This window comes from Mytilus californianus, unplaced genomic scaffold (genome assembly GCF_021869535.1).
Source record: "Mytilus californianus isolate M0D057914Y unplaced genomic scaffold, xbMytCali1.0.p SCAF_4, whole genome shotgun sequence".
Lineage (NCBI taxonomy): Eukaryota > Metazoa > Mollusca > Bivalvia > Mytilida > Mytilidae > Mytilus > Mytilus californianus.
Genome location: NW_026262690.1, coordinates 112,305,961 through 112,333,766, shown reverse-complemented (window position 1 = coordinate 112,333,766; position 27,806 = coordinate 112,305,961). Strand labels below are relative to the sequence as shown.

The window sequence follows — 27,806 nt, the reverse complement described above, 5'->3', positions numbered from 1 at the left end:
GAACCAAAACAGTGTGATATTTCCAAGGGCTATGTCCATGTATACTCTGATAATGATATGATTTTCAGGAATATTAATCTCTTGATATTCAATTCTCAAAAAGAGGATGGCTTAAATCAAAACAAATTCATATTACTTAAGATTTTATTAACAAGAAATTCAGAAGATGCAGTTTGATTGACAGTTAGATAACTCTCCATCCAAGACATACAGAAATGTTAACTTAATTAAAATGCATTTAGTTATTTCCCATAACCTCTTATAAACACAAGCAACAATTGAGTGAATCATTCCTCAACTGACCGACCCTGGAATCTAAAGAAAGTTTAATTATTAGGTTCCTGAAACATTATTCAAAATTTGTTGGTGCCTGAAACATACAAAAAAATTTAGGTGCCTAAAACATTATTTTTTTTTCTATCATTTAATGAATAAGACTATAATCCATACAGCATATTGTTTTTCTTTAATTGTTTAACATTTCTTACCGATATAACATGTTACTTTTATTATTCTTCCCTTAGTTTATTTATTTTGTATTTACATTGTGTCATAGGTCAAATTTATTTGTTCAGTGTATGTTCAATGGTGTTAATATGTCTTTTGATTGAGTTAAGCTATTTCAGTTGATATTTTATAGTGTGTCTTTCTATGTTGTGATGTTACACTATTGTGACAGAAAAAGGGTGAAGGTTTGGTACCATTAAAAAGTTTAAACCCGCTGCATTTGTTTGCACCTGTCCTAAGTCAGGAATCTGATGTTCAGTAGTTGTCGTTTGTTGATGTGGTTCATAAGTGTTTCTCGTTTCTCGTTTTTTATATAGATTAGACCGTTGGTTTTCCCGTTTGAATGGTTTTACACTAAGAATTTTTTTGGGGCCCTTTATAGCTTTCTGTTCGGTGTGAGCCAAGGCTCCGTGTTGAAGACCGTACTGTGACCTATAATGGTTTATTTTTATAAATTTTGACTTGGATGGAGAGTTGTCTCATTGGCACTCATACCACATCTTATATCTATTTAACTATAAAATGTTGTCCAGGTTGTGGCCAATTCCGAGATGAATCACCTATTTAATTTATTAAACTGAATGTTCTGTTATTACTGTCTATTAAATTTCAAATTCAAAGTAATAAACTATGTCGTCTTGTACATAACAATCATCCGTATTTATTAAAGCGCACACTTGAGCAAGCGCCTCCGTAAAGGGTAATAGAGAATTTGCCATGGGATAGAGTAAATCGTTTTCCTCGTATTAACCAATCAAAATCTGGCATTTAGACATGAAGTTTAATAATATTAAATGTGATTTATGCTTTTTTGTGCTTCTTTGTTAAATATTTGTTTGTTTTTGTTGTGATTAAGATTGTGACAAGGTGTTGACTGCTGTACCCTTATTTTGACATTTTTACCTATTATGTCTGTTTGTTTTATTCACGCATCGTTGTCAATATAATAGAATTTGATGCGACTGTCATACAAGTGAGAGGTTTAACCCTATAAAACCAGGTTCAATCCACCATTTTCTACATAAGAAAATGCCTTTACCAAGTCAGGAATATGACAGTTGTTGTCCATTCGTTTGATGTGTTTGTGCTTTTAATTTGGCATTTGATTAGGGACTTTCCGTTTTGAATTTTCCTCGTAGTTTAGTATTTTTGTTATTTAACTTTTTCCAATCACCATTATTTTTTACATGCAAAATTAATATGCTAAACAAGAGTATAAAATTTTATTCTAAACTAAACTTGTTCCAATATATATTCAAAACAACATTTAAATAAAGAATTGAATGACCTACAAAAAATTAAACAATGAAGTATTAATAGTTGAATTTCAACTGAAGTATGTTTCTGCATGTTTTTTGTACTCCTCTGAAACTTCTGCAAAATTGGTAACATATCAAGACCTTTCACTAACATCTTTTGGTAATACACCAACATCTATGAAAAAAAAAAAAAAAATCAACCTTTTGTCTATCATTAATTTCAGGCCATTTGAAAAGATTTTTTGTTTTTTAGAAGGATGTAAACATTTAATATCTAAAAAAATATCATTAATACATAAAATTTGTCCAGGATACCATGTATTTGCATAAGCAAGCCACTGCAACATATTGTTCACACTGACAATTTAAGTTTGGTAAAACATAGTCCCTGCTATGATCAATATTATTAATAGTAATATTAGTATTATTACACGAAATTACAGAATTTATAACTGAACACTCATTTCCTCGTGTTTTTTTTTTTTTGTAACAGGTTCTTGAGATACAAAAACATCTTTCAGATTTTTTGTAACATTATCTCCCTTTGTTTTTCCATAAAAATTAATCTATCACTTGCAGATTTTATTATAAAATTTTCATTATCATTTGAAAAATCTTCATTCTCCATCTCTTTTCAATGACTTGAAAATTTAATTAAAATCTTTAAATGAGATAAAAGTTCTTCAAAATTAAACTGTATATTATTTGCAGAAAACTGAAGCAATGTTTTATCATCAGTGTTTGTTTTTAAAACCTTTTTGTGAAATTTAATTTGTGTTTTAACAGCTTCTGATTTATCTTCACTTCTATTATACATTTTTTCAAGTTTTGATTTAAATTTTTCAAATTAAACCACAACCCTCCATATTTTTAAATTTCCATTGTCAAGGTTTTAACTTCCTCCTGCTTTTTCAAAGCTTTTCTCTCTTTTTCTTCTTTCCTTTGCTTTAATAAAAGCATATGACTTTTTTTAATTTCCTCTTTTCTTTTCCTAAATTGTTTTATAATTTCTGGAGTTTTCTCCTTTGCTATTTTAAATACCTCCGCTTTTTTTCTACACTCATGCTGTCTAACCATTTTAATGTTTTATTATTTGAAAATAAAATTATGCCTTCTATTGCGATGGTGTAAGCCTTAGGCTTTTCGCGCCTCAAGCGGTCCAGATTAGCAAAATCTCTCAGAAACTATATTTGTTGTTGATACAGTTCTTGATTCAACACGCAGATCTTTATGTACACCTTCTGTATTTTCGTTAAAAATACCACCAGTTAAACAGTCAGAAAGCTGTCTTTCTATCATAATCAAACAATTATTAAAATAATATGAAGAGCCTCAATGGTTTAATTCTTCATCAGTATCATTATCAATAAATAAACTATTAAAAACTTCATCTTTTTTGGTAAATTCTGGATAAAAAATGTTCCCTTCAATTAGCTCTAAAGCATCCTTTGAAAGGAGTTCAATAGTATTTTTTGAAAACCAACCAAACATCATTTAAATCTAAAATATGCTCAATATTTTCTATAATTCTCCATAAAGGACCAGTAAGAAGCTTATCTACAATACCTAAAGCTCTACAACCTGCTAAATATACAGGATGGTTTACATAGTTATAAACAGCACAAAGCAATCTTTTTCGGTCCTCTTTATTAAAATAATTCTCAATAAATAATTTAATATGATTTATATGATGAAAAACACTTGCACCCATTGAAAACAGTAAATTTATTATATGCCCATGAAAAGTGGTAAGTTGCAAATCAACAGGAGGTTCCAACTGGTTTAAAATGTTTTTTAAAGTATACCATAACCAGATTTTTCATCTGCACCCGGCACATACAGCTTTGTAGAAGCTCTGATAAAATCACAAGAACTAGGACTAGAATAACTACTACAATCATCCGATTCTAAAATATTTTGTTCCCATAATTTCAAACCAGACTCAGCCTGAGTAGCAACATTTACAAGTACATGCAGGTTACATTTAAATCCATTAACAGCTGACATCTTTTTAATTAAATCTATATCAGTATCATCATCACATGGTAAACATTCTATTTTCATTTTTTCTAATAATGATTTTAATGACTGATTTACAATATGGCGATCAGTCATCATGTTTTTAAAATAAAATAAGTTTTTGACCTACTTTCTTTACATGTAGTATCTGAATTTTTTTCAAGTATTTTTGACATGTCTGCTAATACAGAATCTATTAAAGACTTAAAGCTTTCGGCATCTACACGAACCATTTCATTTATACCTAAACTAAACTGAACAGAAGAGGTTCCAACCTGAACACCACCAAATTCATGACCCCTCTTTTCGTACCATCGGTATGCAGTGTATTGAAATCACTGGTAAGCATTGCCTCAGCTGCTTGCATTTGAGCAAGAGCTTTAGCTTCAACAAGCATTATTTCGGAAAAGGTCCGTTTTGGCAACCTTTCTACTTTCAACCCCCTTAACTTTTCTAAAACTGTCCTAAACACCTTTTCCACATTGTTAACACCAACATTTAAACTTAGTAATAAACCTCTCTAACCGAATCATTATATTTCCATTATGGAAAGTCTTAACAATTTGGTTCAATTCAAAAGACATTTTAAATTAAATTCATTAACTTCCTCCTGTAAATTCATATTTTCATTTTCTAAATATTCAATTCTTTCCTTATTACTCTGAATTGTTTCCTTTAAATCAATAGTCTCATTCAAGTTCTTTGTATTTTGTATTTTTTTTTTTTACTTTCAAAGATTTATAATATCTCATTAAAGCAGACTGAACTTTGTATTTTTACCTTATTTCATTAGCTATCAATTTTGTAAACAAGATTTCTTTTTTTCAATTTATTATTATCCTTTTGAAGGCCAATAATTTTCTTTTTGTTTACGCTTTATGCTTTTGTTAACATTACGTACAGACAACTCAGATTATTTATTTTCACAAACATGATGTTTTTTCTTTAATCTTAAATTCTCCTGTTTAAGTTTGTAAATATTTACATTAAATTACAATCTCTCTGTTCTTGATTTAGCAAGTTTTTTTCAGGTCTGTGACTATTTTGTTCTTTATTCTCATTTTCATTGATATGTTTATTTTCAGAACCAACATTTTTGGTAAATTTGTTTGCTTTGCCTTATTTTGAACAATTTTCCTTTCAGGTGCCAAATACAGCGTGTTAAGATATTGCCTTTTCCTTTCGTTACTCTATTTATGTTGAGAAAGCTGTCTCTTATACATAAACTCCAACTGATTTTGTAGTGCACCCATATTTGGGGCCACATCTAAACTACACAAATAAAAAACCCATTGTGAACATTGTTTTACAGTAAATCCAAAACTGACCTTTGCCTTCCTAAACTCTAAAATAAGCCCTTTCTTAATTTGTTCAGTTTTAATTGGAATTTCACAGGGATTTTCTAACCATTGAAGCGTTATCCCTACTTCATTATAGAAAGGACCTAAATTCTTTAGTTCACTTTTCAGATTAAGTGCAAACTCTTTACCAAGTAACTTATTTTTTTTGACAATAACTCTAACCCTATTTCTTATTTTCCTTACAAATGGCGAAATCTTTACATTGTTATACTCTAAATTACTTAAAACTATAGGCAAATTGTCTTTAAATGTTAATGACTGTCAATCTTCAATGGTCTTCAGAACAGTATCCCAAAAAAAAATATTGCCTCCAAACAGGTTCTTGAAATTTGGTAATGGCCCAATCATCTAAAAAATTTTAAAAATCCCAAAAATTAATTAATGGTGTACATAACCAAATCTGACTCTCCCTCTTTTGTGAAATAACTAGCATTTCATTTAAAAAAAGGGAATGTCATATATTTAATTTACCATATTATTACGAGGTTAAGGCATTGATTTATCTGTGACCAGCACATATCGTCCAGCAATAAAATCTTCTTTGACACATCTAAAATCCTATGACCAGTATATGGAAGAAAGGTTTGTACTGAAAAAGAGACAAAAGGAATCACAAAGAAATAGCTCTTATAACATATTATTTGTTATTAATATGAATGTTATTTTTCAATGAATTACTTTCAATTCATTTTCACTTTACAAGTCCTTTTAAGTGTTTTTTTTTTTTTCAATTTGCATGATGTAATATTTTAATCAGTACATTCTTAAGTATTTTATTAACCGGCATATGTCTCATTAGTAAGTTAAAAAAAAGGGGGGGGGGGGTATCTGCACGGAAGAACGCGAAATAAAATTGCCATTTCACGATGAACGAACAATTAAAAATTTCTTGCACGTTGATCTTTTTACCGATTTCACGAAACACGGTGAATAACGAACCCTTTTCACGGCTGAACGTGAAATAAAAATGGCAAAACACGTTGCACGAAAATAACCCTTTACCACCTTCAATAAAGCCTGCAATTTTTCACCAGATATGTTCGACTCCGACAAATATTCCTGAAACATTCCCAGTCCTGAAACACAGAAATATAATCCATTGTGACTTCATGATATAAAGAATAAATCTGATATCTATATGTCTGCCTTTATTGAATATTCCACAAGTTCCCGTGAAATTACATCAAAAGAGAAAAGTCAGACACCTTTAAAGAGGGTAGTAATGGGGTACTCCACATGACGAACGACGGTAAAATATTTGTTCGAATAACGTTAACGATAAATATTTAACTCCATTTGACGCTAACGGTAGCTACAAAATGAGATTTGACGAATGACAACAAAAAATAAAGGCTCATTTGATGCTTATTGTAGCAAGTAAACGGAAGATTGATGATACAAAGAGAGACTGTTGTTTAACGTCATAGTTCAAGTGTCCCCAATTGTATGTTGAAATGTCGCAAACTCTTATCCTTGTCTCATGGGTTTTCGTGCTATTAAGAATGCATTGTGACGTCACAATTTCCATTGAAAAAGTATGCATAGTACGAATTTGTATGACGTACGAAAACATATGATCTGACCATAAATAGCAAACAGATTTGGGTTAGTGATTAATTTCCTGAAACATAACAAGCTATTAATGGCCACGAATGACTAGTAAAAAAAAAATTCAAACCAGAGAAGCAATGGCCTAATTTATCACGATTACGCTCCTTATTTAATTACGTCATGTCATTAAAAAATTCAACACATGTTATCATTTAAAATATAGAAACAAAACTTGTTTTATATCACTTACTGTGAAGGAACAAAGCATTATCAGTTTATTATTAATAATAAACAATAAACAATACAAAATTTTATGTTTCATATGAACTAACCAGATTGAAAAAAAAACTTGCCAGGAGTGAACTGCAGATTAGGTATCCTGGTAATAAGGATATCAAATCTTGTATGGTCATTTCTTTCTAAAATATGATTGTTTAAAAAAGGGGCACTTATTTTCTTTCAACTGTTCAATACTAGACAAATTATAGTAATGTCCAATGCCTTTTGTTCGCTTAAAAACAAATAGAAAGATGCCAAATATTTTAAAACAAATAAAAACAAAGTTAGTTCAAATATTTAACAAAAACAATATATGCTTTGCTAAACTTACCGTTCTGTGTACTGACGTTACAGTCACTCGAGTCAGTTTTCTGATTAACGACGACGTTCATTTTTTTACTTCCACTTGCGTTTTGGTTTGATCGCTTAATCTTAAAAAAGAAATATGTTCCTGATTATTAATTGCTATCAAATTGGGGTGTTTGTAAAGAAAAAGTGTCAAGGTAAACGATAATGGACATGAAATTTCGGTTCGAATTACTTATCTGGTTGTTTATATTCTTTGAAGATTTTAAACGTGAAAGTCAAGGACGCAGTAACCGAAAATAAATCTTCACTGCGCATGTGAGAGAAATGGGAATCTCCTTTTTCATTGGATAATAATTTTATGAATTTCTAACGTCAGTAACATATTTCTATTTCGGTTTGAAGTGGGTAGTCCTCTGGAAAAAACCGTGCCACCGGCAACGTTTTCATTGGAGATGCGTCGCGATTGATCAAATATTACGTTGGACTTCATTTTAAAATATTATATAAAGTTATTCTTTTTGATAAACTTTATATTTTTCTCATATTTAGGTTAACTTTTTATTCTTGATGGTGGCAAAAATCCGACAAAACAACCCGTTTCAAATGTGTATATTCTGAAAAATATCGCGACCGGAAAACAAAATGGCGGACGTAAATACGATAAACTGGCCTCTCTACCTTTACAAGCTACAACTACATTTGAAATAGAAATACCTCGACCCTTATTTAGTGTTGATACAACAGCAAGTTTAACTGGAAACTACTTCAGGACCACTTGAACCACTTGAACCACTTGAACCTACTTATCTATGCCAACTTGAAATGCCTATTATGAAGGAAATATGTGTCTAATTCTGATTGATGTGTATATTCTTATCTAGTTGCTGATCCAATTTCTTTATCATTGAAGACATCCTAAAGAAGTGTTGTTTTTTTGTTTGAAATGTGAATGCACAGGGCCGGAATGATAACCCATTTGTCAAAAAATCTTATGTATTAACATTTTGGATCATCATGCAATGTGCACTCACTTTTTAAGGCAGCTTTGACAGCTTATTATAAGTAATCCGATCAATCAGTAACAAAACTGAATTATAATGTTCATCTATAAGAACTATAGAAATGTATGAACTTTTGCAAACCGGTTTTCTTTGTTAAAGAGACCAGTCTTGTAGACATATCAGTCGTAGTTTGCCTTCCTTCTCTGACCCGGTTGAGTAAATGTGCAAACTGTGCATAATTTTCTCGCGCATAACTGTCTTTACTTCATAAAAATTAACCAAATTTTGTCAAAAAATAATAATTGTTTATTAACCCTTTCTACGCCACGAGAGCTATCGTCTTTTATTTTTCGTTGTCTACGAATATAGTTCCTAGTGTGTATAGTGTTAAACGCGTACATGCAAATCCCTTTATGGTGCAATAAGTAACCAAATTTGAGATGGTAAATAGTATTTTTTTCTCATGTTTCTTTCCAAAGTTTTTTTGTTTTTTTCTTTCTTTTTTTCCATTTAAAACTCTACTTCCTGTTTGAAAACCATTTTCAATGTATCCCATTTTTCAAAACGTCGTTCTAAACATTTCCCTAAAGACAGCCCCTTTGTACTTTTTCGCCCCTCTTTTGGTAAATATATGTCTAATTTATAGTTTTAGTTTTTTTTTTTCTTTTCTCAAAAACGATAGGGAAGATTTGAGAGGCGGAGACATACAGCTCAGTAGACATGTGTGTTGTTAATTCGAAAAATCCTTCAAAACGGTCGACACATCTGACATAATATCCCATGCATGATCTTTTGGTAACATTATCATGTCCTGTTGTTTTATACAGCGGTAGTCTAACATGATATTTAGAACTCACCTCTGTTCTGTTAAGTCGCCCCATTCAGAAGATCTACTACTAGCATTTTCCATATAAGGAGCATTATCGTGAAAAACTCTGTTTCGGCAATATTTGCTCCAGTGTCTTGCTGGCATTTAACGAGTACACAATACGTTAGACTTCATCTCCCAATTTTCGTCGATATTGTGCTCTGCTGGTTGCACTTTACTAAAAAGTAAAATAACAAAAATACCGAACTCCAAGGAAAGTTCAAATCGGAAAATCCCTTATCAATTGGCAAAATTAAAAGCTCAAACACATCAAACGAAAAGAAAACAACTGTCATATACCTGACTTGGTACAGGTATTTCCTTATGTTTTATAGCTAGCTAAACCTCTGACTAGAGGGTTTCACAAACCATGCCTCTTTTAGGAAGATATTGAATATTCATAGATATTTTGTTTTGTTGACCTACAGGTTCCCAGATATGATCTCAATGTTCCATATCATAGATAAACAACTATTGTACCAGTATAAATACACATGGATAGCGGTCAAATTGAATTCTGAGGAAGATTTAAAGTTAAGGCAGGGTTAGTACAGAATTTTAGTATAAGTTTAACCTCTTAGAAGTTCGAGGCATATAAATGTTGTAAATATGTTTTGATCTTTGAAAAAATTGAACTGTTCATATATACTTTCTGTAGCACAAATTACACCTATAAGAGGGTCAAAGGCATAACAATTACATGTATAAACAAAAATATAATGATGACCTTTACATTTACATCAAAATAAAACAAAATATTAAACACATAACACAACAAATGTCCTCAGTTCCATAGAATGTAAAATAAACACGAGAAAGGAGCCTAAAGATTTCACCTGCTGACTAGTAGTTTGATTTAGAATATATTTCATTTTATTATCAGAAAAATCCTTGTATTTGGTTTTTAAATCGTTAAAAAGACATGTCTTAAATCAATAATTATTTTACATAATAAAAAGAAATGGGATTGATCATCCAGAACTTTGCACTTATTACAAAGTCTGTGAGGGCGTGGAGTATTTTTATATCTTCCAGTTTCAATAGCGTGGGAATGATCACTAATTATAAATTTGCATATAAGTTTTCTTGTATCAAGATTAGGGTACAGCTGTATGTCAAATAAAATTCTTGTTTATATTCAGTTTTTATATGCTTAAACAAAAGAAGTTTACTATTTTGGTCATGAGATGATATCTTATTGTCATATGTTTCTTTATATCTTTGCTGAAGTTCGTTTTTATAGTATTTTTTACTAAGATTCTTACAGGCTCTGTATTTGTTTTTAGTTTCATCTTTTGGTTTACTAATATTATTGTCAGACCTAATACGATTTACATATGAGTACCATGAGTATATAACTTGATCATGAAGTGACTTTGAAAGAGAGCAAGACTTATAAGTAAATCAGATGAGTTTTCACTCAAAAGTCGGTCTTCATACAAAAGTGACTGCGTGGCAATGCAACAAAGAAGGAGGAATTTTCCTAATTCAGATCTAGATACAATGTTACTGGCAAATTTCTTTATCCAAGTGTAAATTTACAAAACTTGTGATTTTTTTCAGGGGGAATCTAGCAATTGCATCATAGTATGATTTGTACATATCCATATACCAAATTTCACACGTATATGTAAGAATAGCATGAATAGGACGAACCAAAGAATCAAATAAATGAACAGATTAATTTGCTGGCACTTGGTTTAGACCACTTGTATAGCTTTTGATAGAGTACGTAACATTAAGAGCTTTTTTCGAAAGTGCTTCAGCAGATGGCAATGAATCTTCATAGTAAAACTATGAACTTCTTTTAGTTCATCAATCAGATGTTCCCTTTCTTCGTACAATTTATCGATCATAGATCTGATGGTATAAGGCGATGGTACTTTGTATTCTGGTATCACGATTTTCATCATATTCAGAAAACCTCCTTGAACGATACTTTGCTGTAGATAACCCTTTATAGTAAAGGGTTATGTTTTCATGAAAGGTACTATTCAACTTCTTCGGAAAATCTACTAAACTTGTTATAGAAGCCTGATTGTCCGTCGTAAGCGGGATATTTCGCCCTAATATAGTGCCACATATTGATAGTACCTCCACCATTCGTAAGATCAGCCTCATAAAGTTAAAATTTTACAGTTTTAACAACCGAATTAGACATATCACCGGTTGCCACATATGTAGCAGGATCTGCTTACCCTTCCGGAGCACCTGTGATCACCCCCAGTCTTTGGTTTAGTTTTCTATGTTGTTTTGTGTACTGTTGTTTGTCTTTTTCTGTTTTAGTCATAGCGTTGTCAGCTTATTTTGACTTGTATGAGTTTGAATGTTCCTTTGGTTTCCTGCGCCTCTCTTTTACTGTCAATACTTTTAAAATATTTCCAAACGGATGCATTTTTCACAACAGCTTAGTACATACATAATCAACTATGATGGAGCGTTCTTAAGACAATTTGTCATGAAAAGAAAGAGTTGTGTCCTAACAGATAACCGATTAATCGAGTATCAATTTGGTATTTGATACTCGGTACTACCGAGAAGTACTCGAGTACAAGTTGACATCCGTAAAAAATAATAAATCTTAAATTACAATTCTTTGATAAGGTAAAATAAATTACCGTTATTTTGATGTACAATATAACCATGTGTGTCAATCAAGAGTATTTGTAATTGTTATTTCCATTTGTGGACCCTTAGGGTGACTGTGGAATAGAAACATGGTCACTCTGGGTCTTCTTCAGACCGGCAGTAAAACCCTTGCTAAAGTGGGACGTCCGTTTGGCTGTGCGGTATGTACAATTACGCAGCCACGTCTAGTCAGAATGGGCCACGCTCTCTGAACGTTAAGAACCCTTGCATAAAGTCTTTGAGGGGTCCGTAGGTGGCATTTTGCATGGCAAAAGTTCTGTCCCCATCCAATATACACTCATCTCTCAGTGGCAGCTCAAATTTCCTTGATCTTTTTTCCGGACGGCTTCTATTACAGGAAAAAAAAATAACAAAAATACAGAGCTCCAAGGGAAATTCAAAACGTAAATTCCTTTATAAAATGGCAAAATCAGAAGCTCACACACATCAAACAAATGGAAAACAACTGTCGTATTCCTGACTTGGTACAGGCATTTCCTTATGTAGTAAATGGTGGATTAAACCTGGTTTTATAGCTAGCTAAACCTCTCACTTGTATGACAGTTGCATATAATTCCATTATATTGACAACAGTGCAGGACCTATTTATTATAGTTATTGTTAATTTGTTCTCGTCCTGAATATGCATGAAATATTAAGTAGAGCAACCAAAAAGCAGTCGATTTGTTGATATAAAGAGTTCAGATTAACCTTAACTAATCGTTATCGTAAACATCGATTACAAGCAGCTATAGTGTTTGAATGTTTATTATATATTCAAACGTGTATGCTAGATCATATGATTAAGTCAACAGCCTCCCAAAACAATTTACCAAATTGCATTCAATCTCGGGACATTTGTAAACGTGCTCGTACCCTCTTGTACTTTTTACATAATGTATGATGAAATTTGCCCTCATGAATGTGTATAGTTTAATAAAATTGAGAATGGAAATGGGGAATATGTCAAAGAGACAACAACCCAACCAAAGAGCAGATAACAGCCGTAGGCCACCAATGGGTCTTCAACGCAGCGAGAAAATCCCACACCCGGATGTGGTCCTCAGCTAGCATTTTTGATGGTCTTCAGTAGTTACATTTTGATATTTAATACTTCTGGTTGTTGCTTGTTGATTTTAAAGAAACATTATAAATGTTAATAATTTTGTTAAAACTGGTGTTTAATAAAGAATAGTGACATCATTTTATATAATTGTTTAAATTCATGATAAATTTTATCAACATTTTGATATATTTTGCTCCACACCATTAGCAGTCTGTTTGGTTCAAAGAGAACAGTATTTGATAGTGTAAAATCTTTCGTTTATTCAATATCAATTTTTTTAGATGGCATGCGCGAAATCACCGGACATTTGTAAAATTGTGAAAATAGGGGTTTCCCTATTTTGGGACACACATTTTAAGAAATCGTAAGGGTAAAGTAATACCTAAAGAAAGTTTCATGAATCTAAAGTATGTAATGAATTTGTTCACAAAATATTAGCCGATTATATGTGTTATGAGTAAGCCCAAGCGTAGCCAGAAGTCTTAGGTTCGCGGACACACTAGACTGCACCGTAACAAATTCTCTACTTTCAACGCTACACAGGACGTTCGATAAAGTCGGCAGCTTTTCCGCCATGAGAGTTGATAGTTTAACAGATCTAAGCATCATATTCATATAAAAATAAGAAGATGTGGTATGATTGCCAATGAGGCTACTCTTCACAAGAGAACAAATGGCACTAAATGTCATGTCTGACAATAAGTGTGGGGAAAGTTGAAATTCCTATTGCAGAAAACCAAAAGTATAAAATAAACATGGTATTAGACAATACTACAAAAGGGTAACTCTTCTACAGAAGAACTTGTACAAGTTACCCCTTCTAGCCCTACCGGCATTTAAACCCTTCCAAACAATGTCACTGGAAGCATTACTGGACAATTGTTCTTGCCAAACAAAATCTTCTCCGCTCTGTCTATATAAGTACCTAATCAGAATGTTCTTGTTAATAGTCAGGCCAATCTTCAAACCAGCAAAATAATACGATTTGCAGCAAATTCTGTATTTCAAAACTGAATTTTCCATTTCAACTAATTTGCATGTAATATTTTGAATTGTGAGATGTGTACATGTACTTATTCTAGACAAAATCAATGACCTCGGACCATCGTGTTCTATATTAAGACGCAAAGGGTGTAACTGTGTTAAGCATTATTATACAAGCGGGATTGTCTTTGTTTCTCGTATGTAATACACGTATAATATTAGGGATTTTTAACTTTCTGCTCTATACAAACTATTCATTTTGGATTCCCATTCAGTGGGATTGTTAGGCCCTTATTTTTAGGGAGGCAAACGATTTAAGACTGCGATGATGCTTAGGTTTAATTGTCCCATTACAAACCCTGCATAGCAAAGATTTTGTAATACGCATGTTTGTAACAGGTAAAAAAAGCGTATCATTTAGCGAATTATCGATTAATTGATTGATTGGTGTTTGCTTACTATCCAGTTGCAAACATTTCATGCATATTCAAGACGAAAACAAACCAACATTAACATGTTTAACCCCGCCGCATTTTTGCGCCTGTCCCGAGTCAGGAGCCTCGCCTTTGTTAGTCTTGTAAGTTTTTTTAATTTTAGATATAGGAAGATGTGGTATGAGTGCCAATGAGAAAACTCTCCATCCAAGTAACAATTTATAAAAGTAAACCATTATAGGTCAAGGTACGGCCTTCAACACGGAGCATTGGCTCACACCGAACAGCAAGCTATAAAGGGCCCCAAAAATTACTAGTGTAAAACCATTCAAACGGGAAAACCAACGGTCTAATCTATATAGAAACGAGAAACGAGAAACACGTATGAACTACATAAACAGACGAGAGTTCATTTATATGTTTTGGAGTTTAGTGTGACGTCCATTTTCATTGAACTAGTACACATTTTTGTTTAAGGGCCAGCTGAATCCCGCCTCCTGGTGCAGGATTGTTTCGCTGGGTTGAAGACCCATTGTGGCCTTTGGCTGTTTTCTGCTCTTTGGTCGGGTTGTTGTCTCTTTGGCACATTCCCCATTTCCATTCTCAATTTTATAAAATCCAGCAGGTAGGTACTAACCAGGATGATGAGCGGGGAATTGTTACATGCCAATGCTAAAAAAATCAATGTTGAATAGGGACAGAAATATTGCCCTGCAACATACCACCTTCAAACTCCTCAATGAGTTGTATTAGTTCTTTAGTGTGAGAGATTGTTAATCTCCCTAGAAGATGCATCATATTTTACATCCACATCCTGTCGCTACTTCCCTGCATATTTATACTTCATTACAGATGAACGCGCTTGCTCTTTTTTAATAAAAGGATATGGATGGAATATCCGTTACTAGTAACTGAAGTTAGGCAATGGGAATAACAGGACAGCAGTGTTCATTACGTAAAAAAGTGGAGACGACATCAACATGAAATCAAAAAACCAAACAAGACAACATGGTTAAAGGAACAAAGACAAACATAAGAAACAAACGTCCACAACATATAACAAAGACAACTAAAACTGCCTAACCAAGAACCGAGCGTTCGTGTGCTCTAGAAGTTAAAACAGTCCCTGCTCTACGTGTTTTAACCACATATTGGTCATGGCAAATCCAGAAAACATCGAATAAAATAGGAAAGTAGGAAGGGATTGTGGCTACAAAAATAAATTACATAATCGTGGCTTATTGTGAGACTAATATTCAACAACCTCCTATTAAACCCTTTTATTGCACCTCGGGTAAATAAATGGCGTGGTGTCCCCCTATGGATCCGTATGGTGTCAGAAGATTTTATAGGGTTGTCATCGCGGTGATGTGAGTTGAGAGGCGCTGCTTGGAATTTTCAGACCGGTATTGTAAGCGGTGCCCTGTCGATTTATATTTCAAATCAAATATTTATTTTGGAGTTGTCTCCTGTTCATCAGAATAAAAAAAATCCTTTATCCGAAGTTATCTCCCGTTTCAAACAACACGTGACATAATATTTTTGTCTGCAAGAAAATGCAGAGATTAGGTACGTAAACACGCAAAGACATTGACGAGAGAAGACGGAAAATTCATTCCGAGAAAACTCATAAAAGTAACTCACAATCTGCAAAACTGAACAAGGAATATTTAACAAGCAAATCTTACGATCCGGACTTTGAGAATTTTGATGCATTACGTTTGGATGAACCGTTGTCTCATTTCTACCTTGACGCTAGATAAACAGATGGGTCCATGTACAAAACCTCTTCATTGGAATCGATTCGACATGGCTTAAATCGCCATCTTAAAGGGCCTACGGCCTCAACCTTTATGAATTTTACTCACCCACTATGGGTATGTAGGGGGTCAGTAGCAAACCATATAAATGATAGTGGCGTCGGTAAAACTTTAACAGTTGAAGTGCATGAACTTCAACCTACCACTATGAACCCTTGGTTCAACAATTTCGTTACAAAAAAGCAAATCTCTATGAAAAACATCGTGATAAGGCACGCAAGCCTTAGAATATATTACCACTTGAGAGATATTTAACATATAATCAAGCCTGCTAGACTGTTGTTACATAAACGTTTAAAGTTGACAATAGGAATTCGTAAAATATAGTTCTCAACCGACCCTCGTTGACAATTTTTAGATGTAAGTCATATTTTAAGAAGAAATAAATGTATCTGCTGTATCTGTTGTTTAGAGTTTTATGGAATAAATATCTATGCGATCACAGTTTCACAATAGATTTGAATTATCGAATAAGAGAAAGTTATCTATAAAGAAAAGTCTGAAGTTAAAGGGTAATGTTACATTGTAGCTTGTTTCCATTCTTCTCCAGAAGCCCATGTATGAAGTCTGTCTGTTATGAATAACTGGACAATAGGAACATAGTTGGTTCCCATAGAAATTTGTACCAGAACTTTATGCTTGAACAGAATATTTGGTTCTTACTTGTCATGATTTGTATCATCTTTGTTCATTTTCAAAGTTGGACTATTTCCATTAATCTGACTTTATGTTTAGAAAAAGGAATGATTGTGTAAAGGAGAGAGAACCATTATAGAAAAATGTATTATATTATATCTTTCTTTCTCTATCTCCCTCCTTCTATTTTTGTCTTGGTAAATAATTTAGTGGCAATTGCTTCATTGCCTCAATCAAAGCTACGTACGCCACTGCCGTCCCACTAACCCCATTTTCAAATGGTAAAGGTCACTTAACTGTCACTTTCCTGATATAACATTATTAAAAGTTATCACATTCATCAATTTTGTTCTTCTTCAAATGTTTCATACCACTAACGGCAGATGACCTTTTTAATATTTGGCGGTTATAAAACGAAAGTAGAATTACCATGTGGATTGTGTCTGAACAACCTATATCTATGACCTAGACTTTAGGTGATAAGGACTATGATTGATTTTTTGTTGCTTAACGTCCAGTGGCAAATATTTCATGTATGTTCAGGACGAGATCAAATTAACAATAAATACAATAGGTAGGTCCCGTAATAGGGGCCGTCGTAGATGAAGGTCGGGGAAATTTGGACTGCCACAGGTAAATGAGGGTATATTAGATAGGGACAATATTTAGCCTTGTAACAGGCCACCTACAGTAACGGACCCCTCAAAGAGTTGTTGCAAGGGCTCTTAACGTGCAAAGAGCGCGGCACTCTCTTTACACGAGGCATCGGATTTAACGTCCCAATTCTAACCGGACGTGGCTGCGAACTTTTACATCCCGCACAGCCAAACTAGGACAAGGACTTTGGATCGTGGATGACCTTAGGTCGATTCTTTCGGTACATTTTGAAAACGTGCTGTCCGGTTGGAATTGTGTTTTTCAAATGAACCGATAGAATGACCACTTTCTCTAACTTGTATGACAGTTGCTTATTGTTCCGTTATATGGACAAAATTGAGCAACCCAAACAGAAATAATCGGTTTGTATAATAATTGAGATCCATCAGCCAAAACTATGTAAACCTACCTCAAAGGTATACACCACAACTGACTATAAAGTTCAAACAAACATACAGATAAATCGTACAAAGACGCCAACAGAGTGCTTGTAGTCGATATAACATTGTTTATAGTAAACAGTTCCCCATAAAGTACAAATTAAGTAAAATATGAAAAGCAGGGACAACAAAATAAAATGATTACTTTAAAAACCTCATGTGTCCGAATCGCACCTCTTGACCCACATGCACCAGGATCGTCGAAAGCCGAGATCCTGAAAGCTGGACGTACAAAACCGAGCTACGTAAAGCGTCATATGACCGAAAGGAACGATAAAGTACAAAGACAAATAAAGGAAAACAAATTATACACAACTTCAGCACCTAGAATGTATGATTCAAGACCATCTTGTATTATTTGTGAAGTAGACACTAAATATTTATCTTGGTACTTTCCGATGAACGTTTTGAGTAAAATGACGTTACATTCTTTGAAAAAACCAGGTTCATTAATTTTTTGCTCAGACCGACGACGTTTTACAAAGTCTGAAATAGCAGGTGCAAGTTCTTGAATATCGTACGAGTTGAGTTGCTGCTAAGGCGGGAAAATCTATAATTTTAAATTTTACATCGAAACGATTCATAGATTTTAGAACTGAGATGACCGCTGATGTCAAATTCGAGGTACTAGTATATGTCTAGAGATGAGGAGGAAAAAGCTGTATCTGTGGTTTATTTTTAATCTAGTCCAGGTAAATATATTAATTGGACCCAATCAGAAAGTTTGGATTGTTAATGGAAAGAACATCATCAATATACATATATGTGAAATTAAATGAGCTAGATTGTTTATGGAATATTTCTCCCTCAAGCGAAGCTGTGTTTCTTGCCCTGCTTTGATTATACTGTTTTGTCCTTTTTGTTTTAAAAATTTTAATTAGTTTCGGATATTCAAATATTTTTGCCTCGAACATCATTGAAGAGACATATAATGTCGAAATGCGCATCTGGTGCATAAAAAAATGGTACCGTTTATGTTGTTTCCTTCATCACGAACTCTCATAATTTAACAAAAGGATGTATAAATACGTAGAAACGTTGGGAGCGGTAGCTTTATGACCAAAAGGGACCTCTTAAAAATAGCTAAATTCTTATATGGCTTATTTTGCCTGAGGGAGTTGGAACTTTACTTTATTTTATTTTTTCAATGAAGACTGATGTTGGTTCATTCCGATTTTTTTAACTTTTGAGACTGTTTATCTGTGTTAAGCTTTTTCAAACTATCAATACGATATATGTTGCTAGCCTTTCTTTCTCGGCACGATCAATCTGTTAATTTATGATATCTGGAACCTGGTGTGAGTCTTGTGACGAAATAAGTTGTGAATTAATTATCATGATAAATCCTCTTCATAATGATCTTTCATCCTTTTGGGGTTTTCAGTTTTAAAAAAACAAGACTTCCTCCTCGTTTTTTTTAAAAATATATTTGTTACATTAAAAATCTGACTTTTCGGGCCACTTTAGAATATTTTCAATTCATCTTCATTTGGTCGTTTTTCGTTTTCGTGGTATTGTCGGTTCGTTTTCGACTAATGAGTTTGAATGTCTCTTTGTTATCTTTCGCCTCTCTTTTATTCATGTAATACTAGTTATATTTAATATTGAATTTTACACTTTTAAACCTGATTTTGTTCTAAATGATAGTTTAAGAATGATGAATTTTATAGATCTATTTTATTTTTATTAATTTCTCTATGTTCAATTTTGAATAATCATACAGTTCATTTAATACAAAATATTTTACCATACTTCCCTTGTTAACTATAAGTATCCACAATACGCTATCAAATGTGACGACGAATGATATTAAGAAGAAGACAAGGGATAGTATCTGCACAAAGATAAATTCTTCAAATACTGACCATCAAAGAACAGTTAAAGAAATTTGGAAGAAATGGACAACGTATATAAACAAGTTGCACATAATAGACGTGAGGCAGGAAAAACAGGCGGAGGCCCCCTTCCAGAAGACATATCCTCGATGGAGGATCAGGTAGTAGAGACTTTTAGAGACCAACGTTAAGATGGAATGGACGGAGGTACAGATATAGACTCATTACAGAAACATCACTGGATTTGTCAATGCCTTCATAGATATAAGATGTGGTATGAGTGCCAATGAGACAACTCTCCATCCAAGTCAAAATTTATAAAAGTAAACCATTATAGGTCACAGTACGGTCTTCAACACGGAGCCTTGGCTCACACCGAACAGTAAGCTATAAAGGGCCCCAAAAAATTACTAGTGTAAAACCATTCAAACGGTCATGTTAATTATCTATAATGAGTTCCTACTCCTCGGCAGATGAAGCAGATAAATATCTGTTTATTCTCTTATCGTTATTGAGTAAAACAGGATGAAAGACATAATGGTTCGACATTCGTCTTTCCTCAAACTTTAAACATTATCTTATGAACTATCATGTTAAAAATCCGGCTCACTGTGTCTGTCTTATAATGTTTATATTCAGATAACATTTGCATTTTCTCCGGTCGTGATATGCATGTAATGTTTGCCACTGGAGGTGATCATAAATTCATCAAATTTTAGCTTGAAATACGCTTATTTTAAGGTAAACCCTTCCCGTTTTAAAAGGTTGTCCCAAAAAAAAGTGATTTAATAAAATAAAAAAAAGTAAGAATATTTTATAAATTGTTGAATCTGTTATTAATCAATCTTGTACGAATAACTGCACCGTCATTTCGATTACCAACATATTCATGTCCAGGAATGTTTCAATAATCTCATAGGTTATCGTTTCCTGTAGGCAATAGAATTCTACTGTCAATACACATTTTATGTAGAACAACAACAGGTATAACAATGTCACAACATCTAACTGGGCTGTACAACAGTGATCCTGCTGTAGTGGTATATATACATTTGAACCGAGGTGTCAAAACTACAAAACTCTTCTCAACAGCAAATCTTGTTCTCATATAGGAACGGTTATAACGTTGTTCCTGTCTTGTTGTTGGGTTTAAATCTGGTGTAAGGAGCCAATGTCGAAGGGGATATCCACTGTCCACAAGAAGCTATCCATTGACTGATTGTTGGTTGCTTAAAGTTAAATGGCAAATGTTTCATGCATGTTCAGGATGAGAACAAATTAACAAAAAAGCTTTGACAATAGGTAGGTCATGTAACAGAAGCCGTCTAGGATGAAGGTCGGGGAAATTTCTACTGCCACTGGAAAAAGAGGGTAAATTGGAATGGGACAGAAATTTTGCTTTGCAGCAGGCCACCTAAGAACCCCTCAGAGTTTTAGTAAGAGTTTTTAACGTGCACAGAGCGTGGCATTCTTTTTAAACGATTTATTGATTGTTGGTTACTTAACGTCCAGTGGCAAATATTTCATGCATATTCAGGACGAGATCAAATAAACAATAAATACAATAGGTAGGTCCTGTAATGTAGGCCGTCCAGGAAGAAGGTCGGGGGAAATTTAGACTGCCACTGGAAAATGAGGGTAAATTGGATAGGGACAGAAATTTTTCCTTCAACACGAGTGCTTTTACCCTCACCAGGAACGCCCAAAGCCGATTATTTGGAAGCCAAGGATGTATAAAAACCGAAAAGAGTTGTTGCAAGGGTTCTTTACGTGCAGAGAGCGTGGCACTCTCTCTACACGAGGCATCGGATTAAACGTCCCCATTCTGACCGGACGTGGCTGCGTACTTGTACATCCCGCACAACCAAATGGACGCCCCACTTTGGCAAGGGTTCTACTGCCGGTCGGAAGAAGACCTGTAGTGACCATATTTCTATTCCCCAGTCATCCTTAAACGAGACATGGAATTTAACGTCCCCATTTTGACCGGACGTGGCTGCGTACTTGTACATCCCGCACAGTCAAACGGAGTCTGGGCATACTTTTTTCAAGAATTTTAATGTCGCTCGGAAGAACACCAATGTGACTATATGTCTATTCCCAGTCACTCTTGGTCGTAAAACAAAAAAGTAACAACAAAAATACGAGATTCCACGATAAATTTAAAGGGAGAGAGTCCTTTATAAAATCTGAAAAAAATCAAACGTTGGACTATATCAGCCTACGCATCGAATGGAGAAAATAAACAACTGAAGTTCCTGATCACTTGTTGATATTTTACCAATCTTTTCTAACCATATAATTACGCCATCTATACAAACATTTTATGAACACAAACACCTTCCCACTTTGTATTCGAATTTGACACATAATAGACTTTGAGCAATGCGCGTGATTTCTAGAAGACTCCTATATATCCGTAAAGCAGGATTCTAAAGCAACAGCCATTCCCAGACAATTTTCGGAAAAGTTTTAATCGCATTTCAAACGTTAGAATATTCCAACACTTCTAGAGCCGTCAGTAAAACTTGCCATTTTCGTTTGAAATCCGTTCCGCCCTTAGTCTCGATTAAAGTTTTTTTGTTATTCCTTTTCTAAATTGATTTGTCAGTATATCTCTAAACAATGAAAACAACACTTTATAAATTCAATGCGTCCGAAGTGCTTTTACCCTCACCAGGAACGCCCAAAGCCGATTATTTGGAAGCCAAGGATGTATAAGAACCGAAACAGTTGAAGAGCAATATGACTAAAACGGAACTAAAATAAGGTCTAGATGCTTTAAATATGCTCCTATCGTATGTCTTTATGTGATTACCTTTAAGATTCAAAGTGACCTAATTGGTTTTAAAAAGGCTGTCATCAATAAAGCAACAACTGCTTACTCTCGATTTGGCAACATTCCATTAACAAACATAACAGAATGACTTAATGACACTGCTTATGCACAATGATTTGACACACGTTATTTTGAAATATGTTTCCATATCATCCGGGATGCCACTGACACAGGAGAACTCCAGTTGACGTTTCTGATCACGTGATTTAGATTATACAAAATGACGTTTTCGATCTGCGAAATCGGGAATGAATTTTCCATTTTTGTTCTGTATGTGTTGATTAAATGAACATCTGCAAAGCTTGCTTTACCTACAATCAAGAGGCATGTTTTCTAAATACATCAAAAAATGTCTTCTCACTACCACCTCTGAAATATGACACACAATTGCATCTACTATAGATAAAAAGTAACTGAATACATTTCAAAACACTGTCAATTCCCTGTTAAAATGAATCGTTCAGAATATTACACTTTACAAGTTTGTTCATAGAAAGAAATGAATTGTTGTAAGGTGAGACTCTCAACTTGTACAGTTTTATTTAAATTAGGTACAAGTGGTTAACCTTTAAAAACATCAGTATCGGGGCTGTAGATTATGACTTGATCTTCTGCTGTAACTACTGCATGTAACCATACTCTGGTATTAGCCTCTTCATGATTACCATTATGGGACTTCAAGCAGTGACCATTTTATGTAAATTTTGCTTTTCTCTTAAGAAAGTGTAAGATTGAGAAACAGGACAGGCAGACATCCCTGAGTAACAATACCTGTCCATCAATTAATGTTAGTTAGATTGGAGATGATGAAAATCTTACCCATGAGCATCTGCAATATTCAAGCCCCTTTCTTTCATATGTGTTTATTTCTTACACAAGAAGCTTGAAAACAGCAAGCTGAAATACATGTATAAAGAAAGAAGAAGAGATTGTAAAAAATTAAAGTACCTGATAGTTCTTTGTAGAGATCAAGAGCCTCTTTCTGTCTTGTCATCCAGGATCCAGAAGATTCAGGTTGGGATTCAATTGCTGAAATACGACATATACTATTAGTTCTCATTTCAGACAAAAAACACATGTAACTGACTGACCAACAGTCCCACAAATAAAACCTTTAATTCATATGAAAAAATAGAAAGTGAAGAACGACAGATGACTGGTTTATAGGCTCTTTAGAGATTATGTTACATGTATTTATTATGCATCGACAATAATCAAAAAACTTTACTATTTATATTTTAAAAACCATCATATGATAATTTTATTGCATTCATGATGCAACACAGAATTTATCAAATGCTGCATATAATTGTATTCAGTTTTAGACTACTTCTCTGCATTATTATTTACAGACTTTTATTAATAGAATGTATAATTATGGTGCTATTTCCCACATTTCACAAGCATGTCACAATTCAAAGAGAATCAAAGTGATCACTATCTTGTATATAATACTAACTATCAGTGTCTACACCCTCTGGCAAACCAGTCAGCTGCGTACGGTTATCTTCCAGCATATGACTGATGAGGAGTTCCTCTGTCTGGGTGGTTTTGGCAGCAGGACCTCCTCCTGTTTTTGGTCTCTTTTGCAGGTCATATTTTTCTTTACCTACAAAACATAAATTTCTCAAATAAGGACAAAAAAATATTACATCTTTGAAAAAAATAGAGAAGGTAGGTAAGATTTTTTATTTTCCCTTTTTTTTTTTTACATTGAGTCTATATGAGGGACAATCTGACTTTAACAGTGCTTATTGAAAAACAACAACAAAAAACTTTGGGGTAGGCTATTTTTTAGCTTAAAAAATAGGGTGGGTACCGTAATAGGAAACACACATCTTTTTTATTTGGCCTAACAAGATTATTAGTTACACAGTGTGCAATTGTCCTCATATGAGAATTTATCAGGTCAATAAAATTCATATCGGATGAGGCCAAGCCAAACCCGATATGAATTTTATAGCCCCGTTAAATTCTGTATTAGGACAATTGTACACTGTGTAAGGAATTTATCCTGATTTTGTTATATTACATTATAATGTCATATTATGATATTCAAATTCAATTTTTGGGACAATATCAACCAAATATATCTAGATTTTTAATATAAAACTGTGAAAAATAAAAAATATTAGGACTTTAAAGCAACTCAAAATTATTATTTTCTTTATTAGGTCAATGGTATAAGGGATTAAAGGGGATACAAATTGTACTGAAATTTATTAGGACAATATCAGCCAATCAAATTGTGATAAATTACTCTAAATCAGGATAATACTAAATATACAATTATAAAAATGTTCCAAGGATTTCACATCACAAGGAAAAAATATTGACCTTTGCAGTTCTGATGTACATTTTGAATATAGCATGTAATGTTCATGATTTGCTTAATTTACTTTCGTTTTCTAGTACCCATTAATTGAAGCAACAAAGTGTTCAATTTTTATGTTGCCTTGTAATAAATCCGATATATTGCCAAACCATATTATAATGTCCATTAAAGAAATAGTGGCATCTATAACAAGTATAAACACAACATGAATATATTGAAACTCATTTTACATTAAACTTACTTCTTTGTTTTAAGTTGTAGTACTTCTTCTTTACCTCGTCAGATGTTCTTTTACAAACTGTAAATCTTCTGCATAAGAAATAAAAAGCAAAATGTTAATGAATAATAGGAAAATGAACTCTGATACTTAAAGTTTATTTCTTTATAATTTAATTTTGGATGTACATGTAACACTGTATTTATGTTGTCTGAAAGTCTTTTGTGTATTACATGTAGCTCATAGACATAATTTTGTCATGTTTTTGTGACATCATTAACCGTTTAATTCATGATTTACTCATTTAATATACTCCAGATTTCAACTATAAAGAATGACTAATATTCTTTCGGTCTGTTTAAAAAAACTCAAAAATTTGGTGTACACTATTAATTAATTCGCTATGCATGTAATTCAGTGTGATCCACGTTTTTAATGTTATTTCTTCCTGGACAGAAAAGATAGTACAGGTAAAACTTTGGTGGATATATTAAATGATTTTTTTTCATCATTACGATCCTAGACAGCCTCTGTTTATTCAAAGCAGTAGCTAATCTAAGTACATATCTGTAGCAATGGAGCTTTGTTGAGGTAATTACATGTAGTTTTCCAAGAAACTACACGTATATTTTTTTTTATATAATAAGGGAGCAACCAATTAACTTCAAAGGGGGTATGTATTTTTTTGTTTGAATCAGAATGTTTTTTTGAATAGTGTGAGCAGTTTTTCAAAAGGTTTTAGATCTTGTTATCAATCAAATAATGTTTTTCAAGATTTCACACTTGACAACATTTTTTTCCATCAAAGTGGGGATCAGAATAATATTTAATGAAAAAAACATAAGCCACTCCCTTTTTATAAGTTAAATTATCGTTCCCTAAGGTGATAAGTAAGTAAGTTATAGTTATGGGATTATACTGGCAAAACATTTATGATTATGTGAATACTTGGACACCCCCATGAGGGGCCTCATCAATAACATTCGCATTTACTGTTCAAAATATATAATGACGAAGAATCAGATACAACCGACATTTTCATTCTGAAAACGTTTGAGAAATTGGGAAAATATGGAGAACCTACGCATTTAATATGTCACATTTCTCTTTCCATGCATTTTGTCTAATAGTGGCGATTTTCACATCGCCACAACCTTTCGTCTTCCCAAAAAGGGAATCCTCCCTCAGATTTGCCTGATCTATCAGAGCTAGCTCTTCATCAGTGGTCCAATTTGCTCCTCTCTTATTTTTTTCTGCCATAATGGCTGCACTGACAACAGAACATACCTTGACAGACGACTTTCTCATCAAATCTTACCTGCATTTTTAGCACTCTTTTCTGGTTTTCAAACACGAAAGAGTTCCGTTTACCGCTTACATCGTCGAGAAAAAAATTCTCAAAAATTCTCACCTGAGAATATTCTCAACGTTGAGAATATTTTTTTATGGCTGATAAAAAAGTTCACATTCTTAGTTGAGTAAAATAATTCATTCTGAGAATATTTTTTTACTCAGAAAATAAAAGTTTTATGGCGCCGGGGCCAGATGCCAATACATAATCTTCAACTTGACCATTTAATATGGAAAAAAGTAAAATAACAAAATTACCGAACTCCAAGGAAGATTCAAAACGATAAGTCTTTTATCAAATGGCAAAATCAAAACCTCAAACACATGAAACGAATGGAAAACAACCGTCATATTCCTTTTCAGAAACTGCTCTGTCTTTTTTGTCATCATCAAATCATCCAGCTGTAACAAAACAACACTGGTTAGAAAGAGAAAATATTCGATGATAGTGAAAAAAAACAGGTATTAAGACAGAAAATTAACCAAAATTCGCTTTTGATGGCGAACTACAATAAAATTTCGCGAGTTTGATATCAATGGTGTGTCAGAGGAAATACATGTACGTACAACTGGTTCCTGTATGACTGTATTCCTCCTGGTTTTTTCAATGTCTTTTGGGCTAACACCATTCCTATATTGATCATCAAATAGTTAATGAAACTCATTTGCTCTATACTGATTCTAATTATTAACAATCCATCTATTAAAAAGAAAATCACCATAATCACCAAAGGTCTTATGTGAGGGAAGTGGACTGGTATTGATGATAAACATACCATCAATAACGACAGTAGTTCTTCTTGTAAGTGAAGCCTTAGGTACATGTGATAAAAAAACATGGAAGTAAATATTTTCTAAATATTAGCTGCAGAAGCTTTTTTACCTTTCTCTGTAATCCTTTCTGCCTCACTCGAAGCACGTGGCACCTGTAAAAACTGGTCCAAATCCTTGACTTCGTTACCACTATGCTTAGAAAATGCAATCTTTTCCTCAAACAAGAAATCACTGTAGTTTGATCTTTAATTTCTGTGTTTTTTTTTTCTTGTGAAGAGTTAATTCAATAGGGTCAAAAGTTTTTCTTTTTTTTTCTTTTTCTGGGGGGAGGTTTTCATGCTGTTTCACAACTTTCTAATAAAAACTATTTTACATAATTTGCTAAGTCTTCCTCGCCATTCTGTCTGTAATTTGTCAAACTGTCTGTCTGTTCGTTGTCAGTTTCAGTTCTATAGATATAAGAAGATGTGGTATGAGTGCCAATGAGACAACTCTAGTAAAGATATGATGTAGTTTTTCATTATAGTTTATGACAAACAGAGATGATGTTTGTAAATTGGATATATATTCACAAACTGTTTTTTTCTGCATTTTAAACATAAGACATTTTTCCTTTTATCTGATGTAAACCTTCTTC

General features: G+C 33.3%; 1 protein-coding gene across 1 annotated transcript; it reads right to left on the bottom strand.

Annotated features, from left to right (window-relative positions):
* Window positions 1–353: 353 nt before the first annotated feature.
* On the bottom strand, window positions 354–26,305 carry LOC127737190 (uncharacterized). Its single transcript, XM_052247722.1, has 5 exons — window positions 26,130–26,305; window positions 25,070–25,137; window positions 23,953–24,102; window positions 23,442–23,522; window positions 354–370 (listed from the first exon to the last, which is right to left on the bottom strand). Exons 1-5 carry the CDS (start codon window positions 26,303–26,305, stop codon window positions 354–356), a joined length of 492 nt encoding a protein of 163 aa, XP_052103682.1.
* Window positions 26,306–27,806: the final 1,501 nt, after the last annotated feature.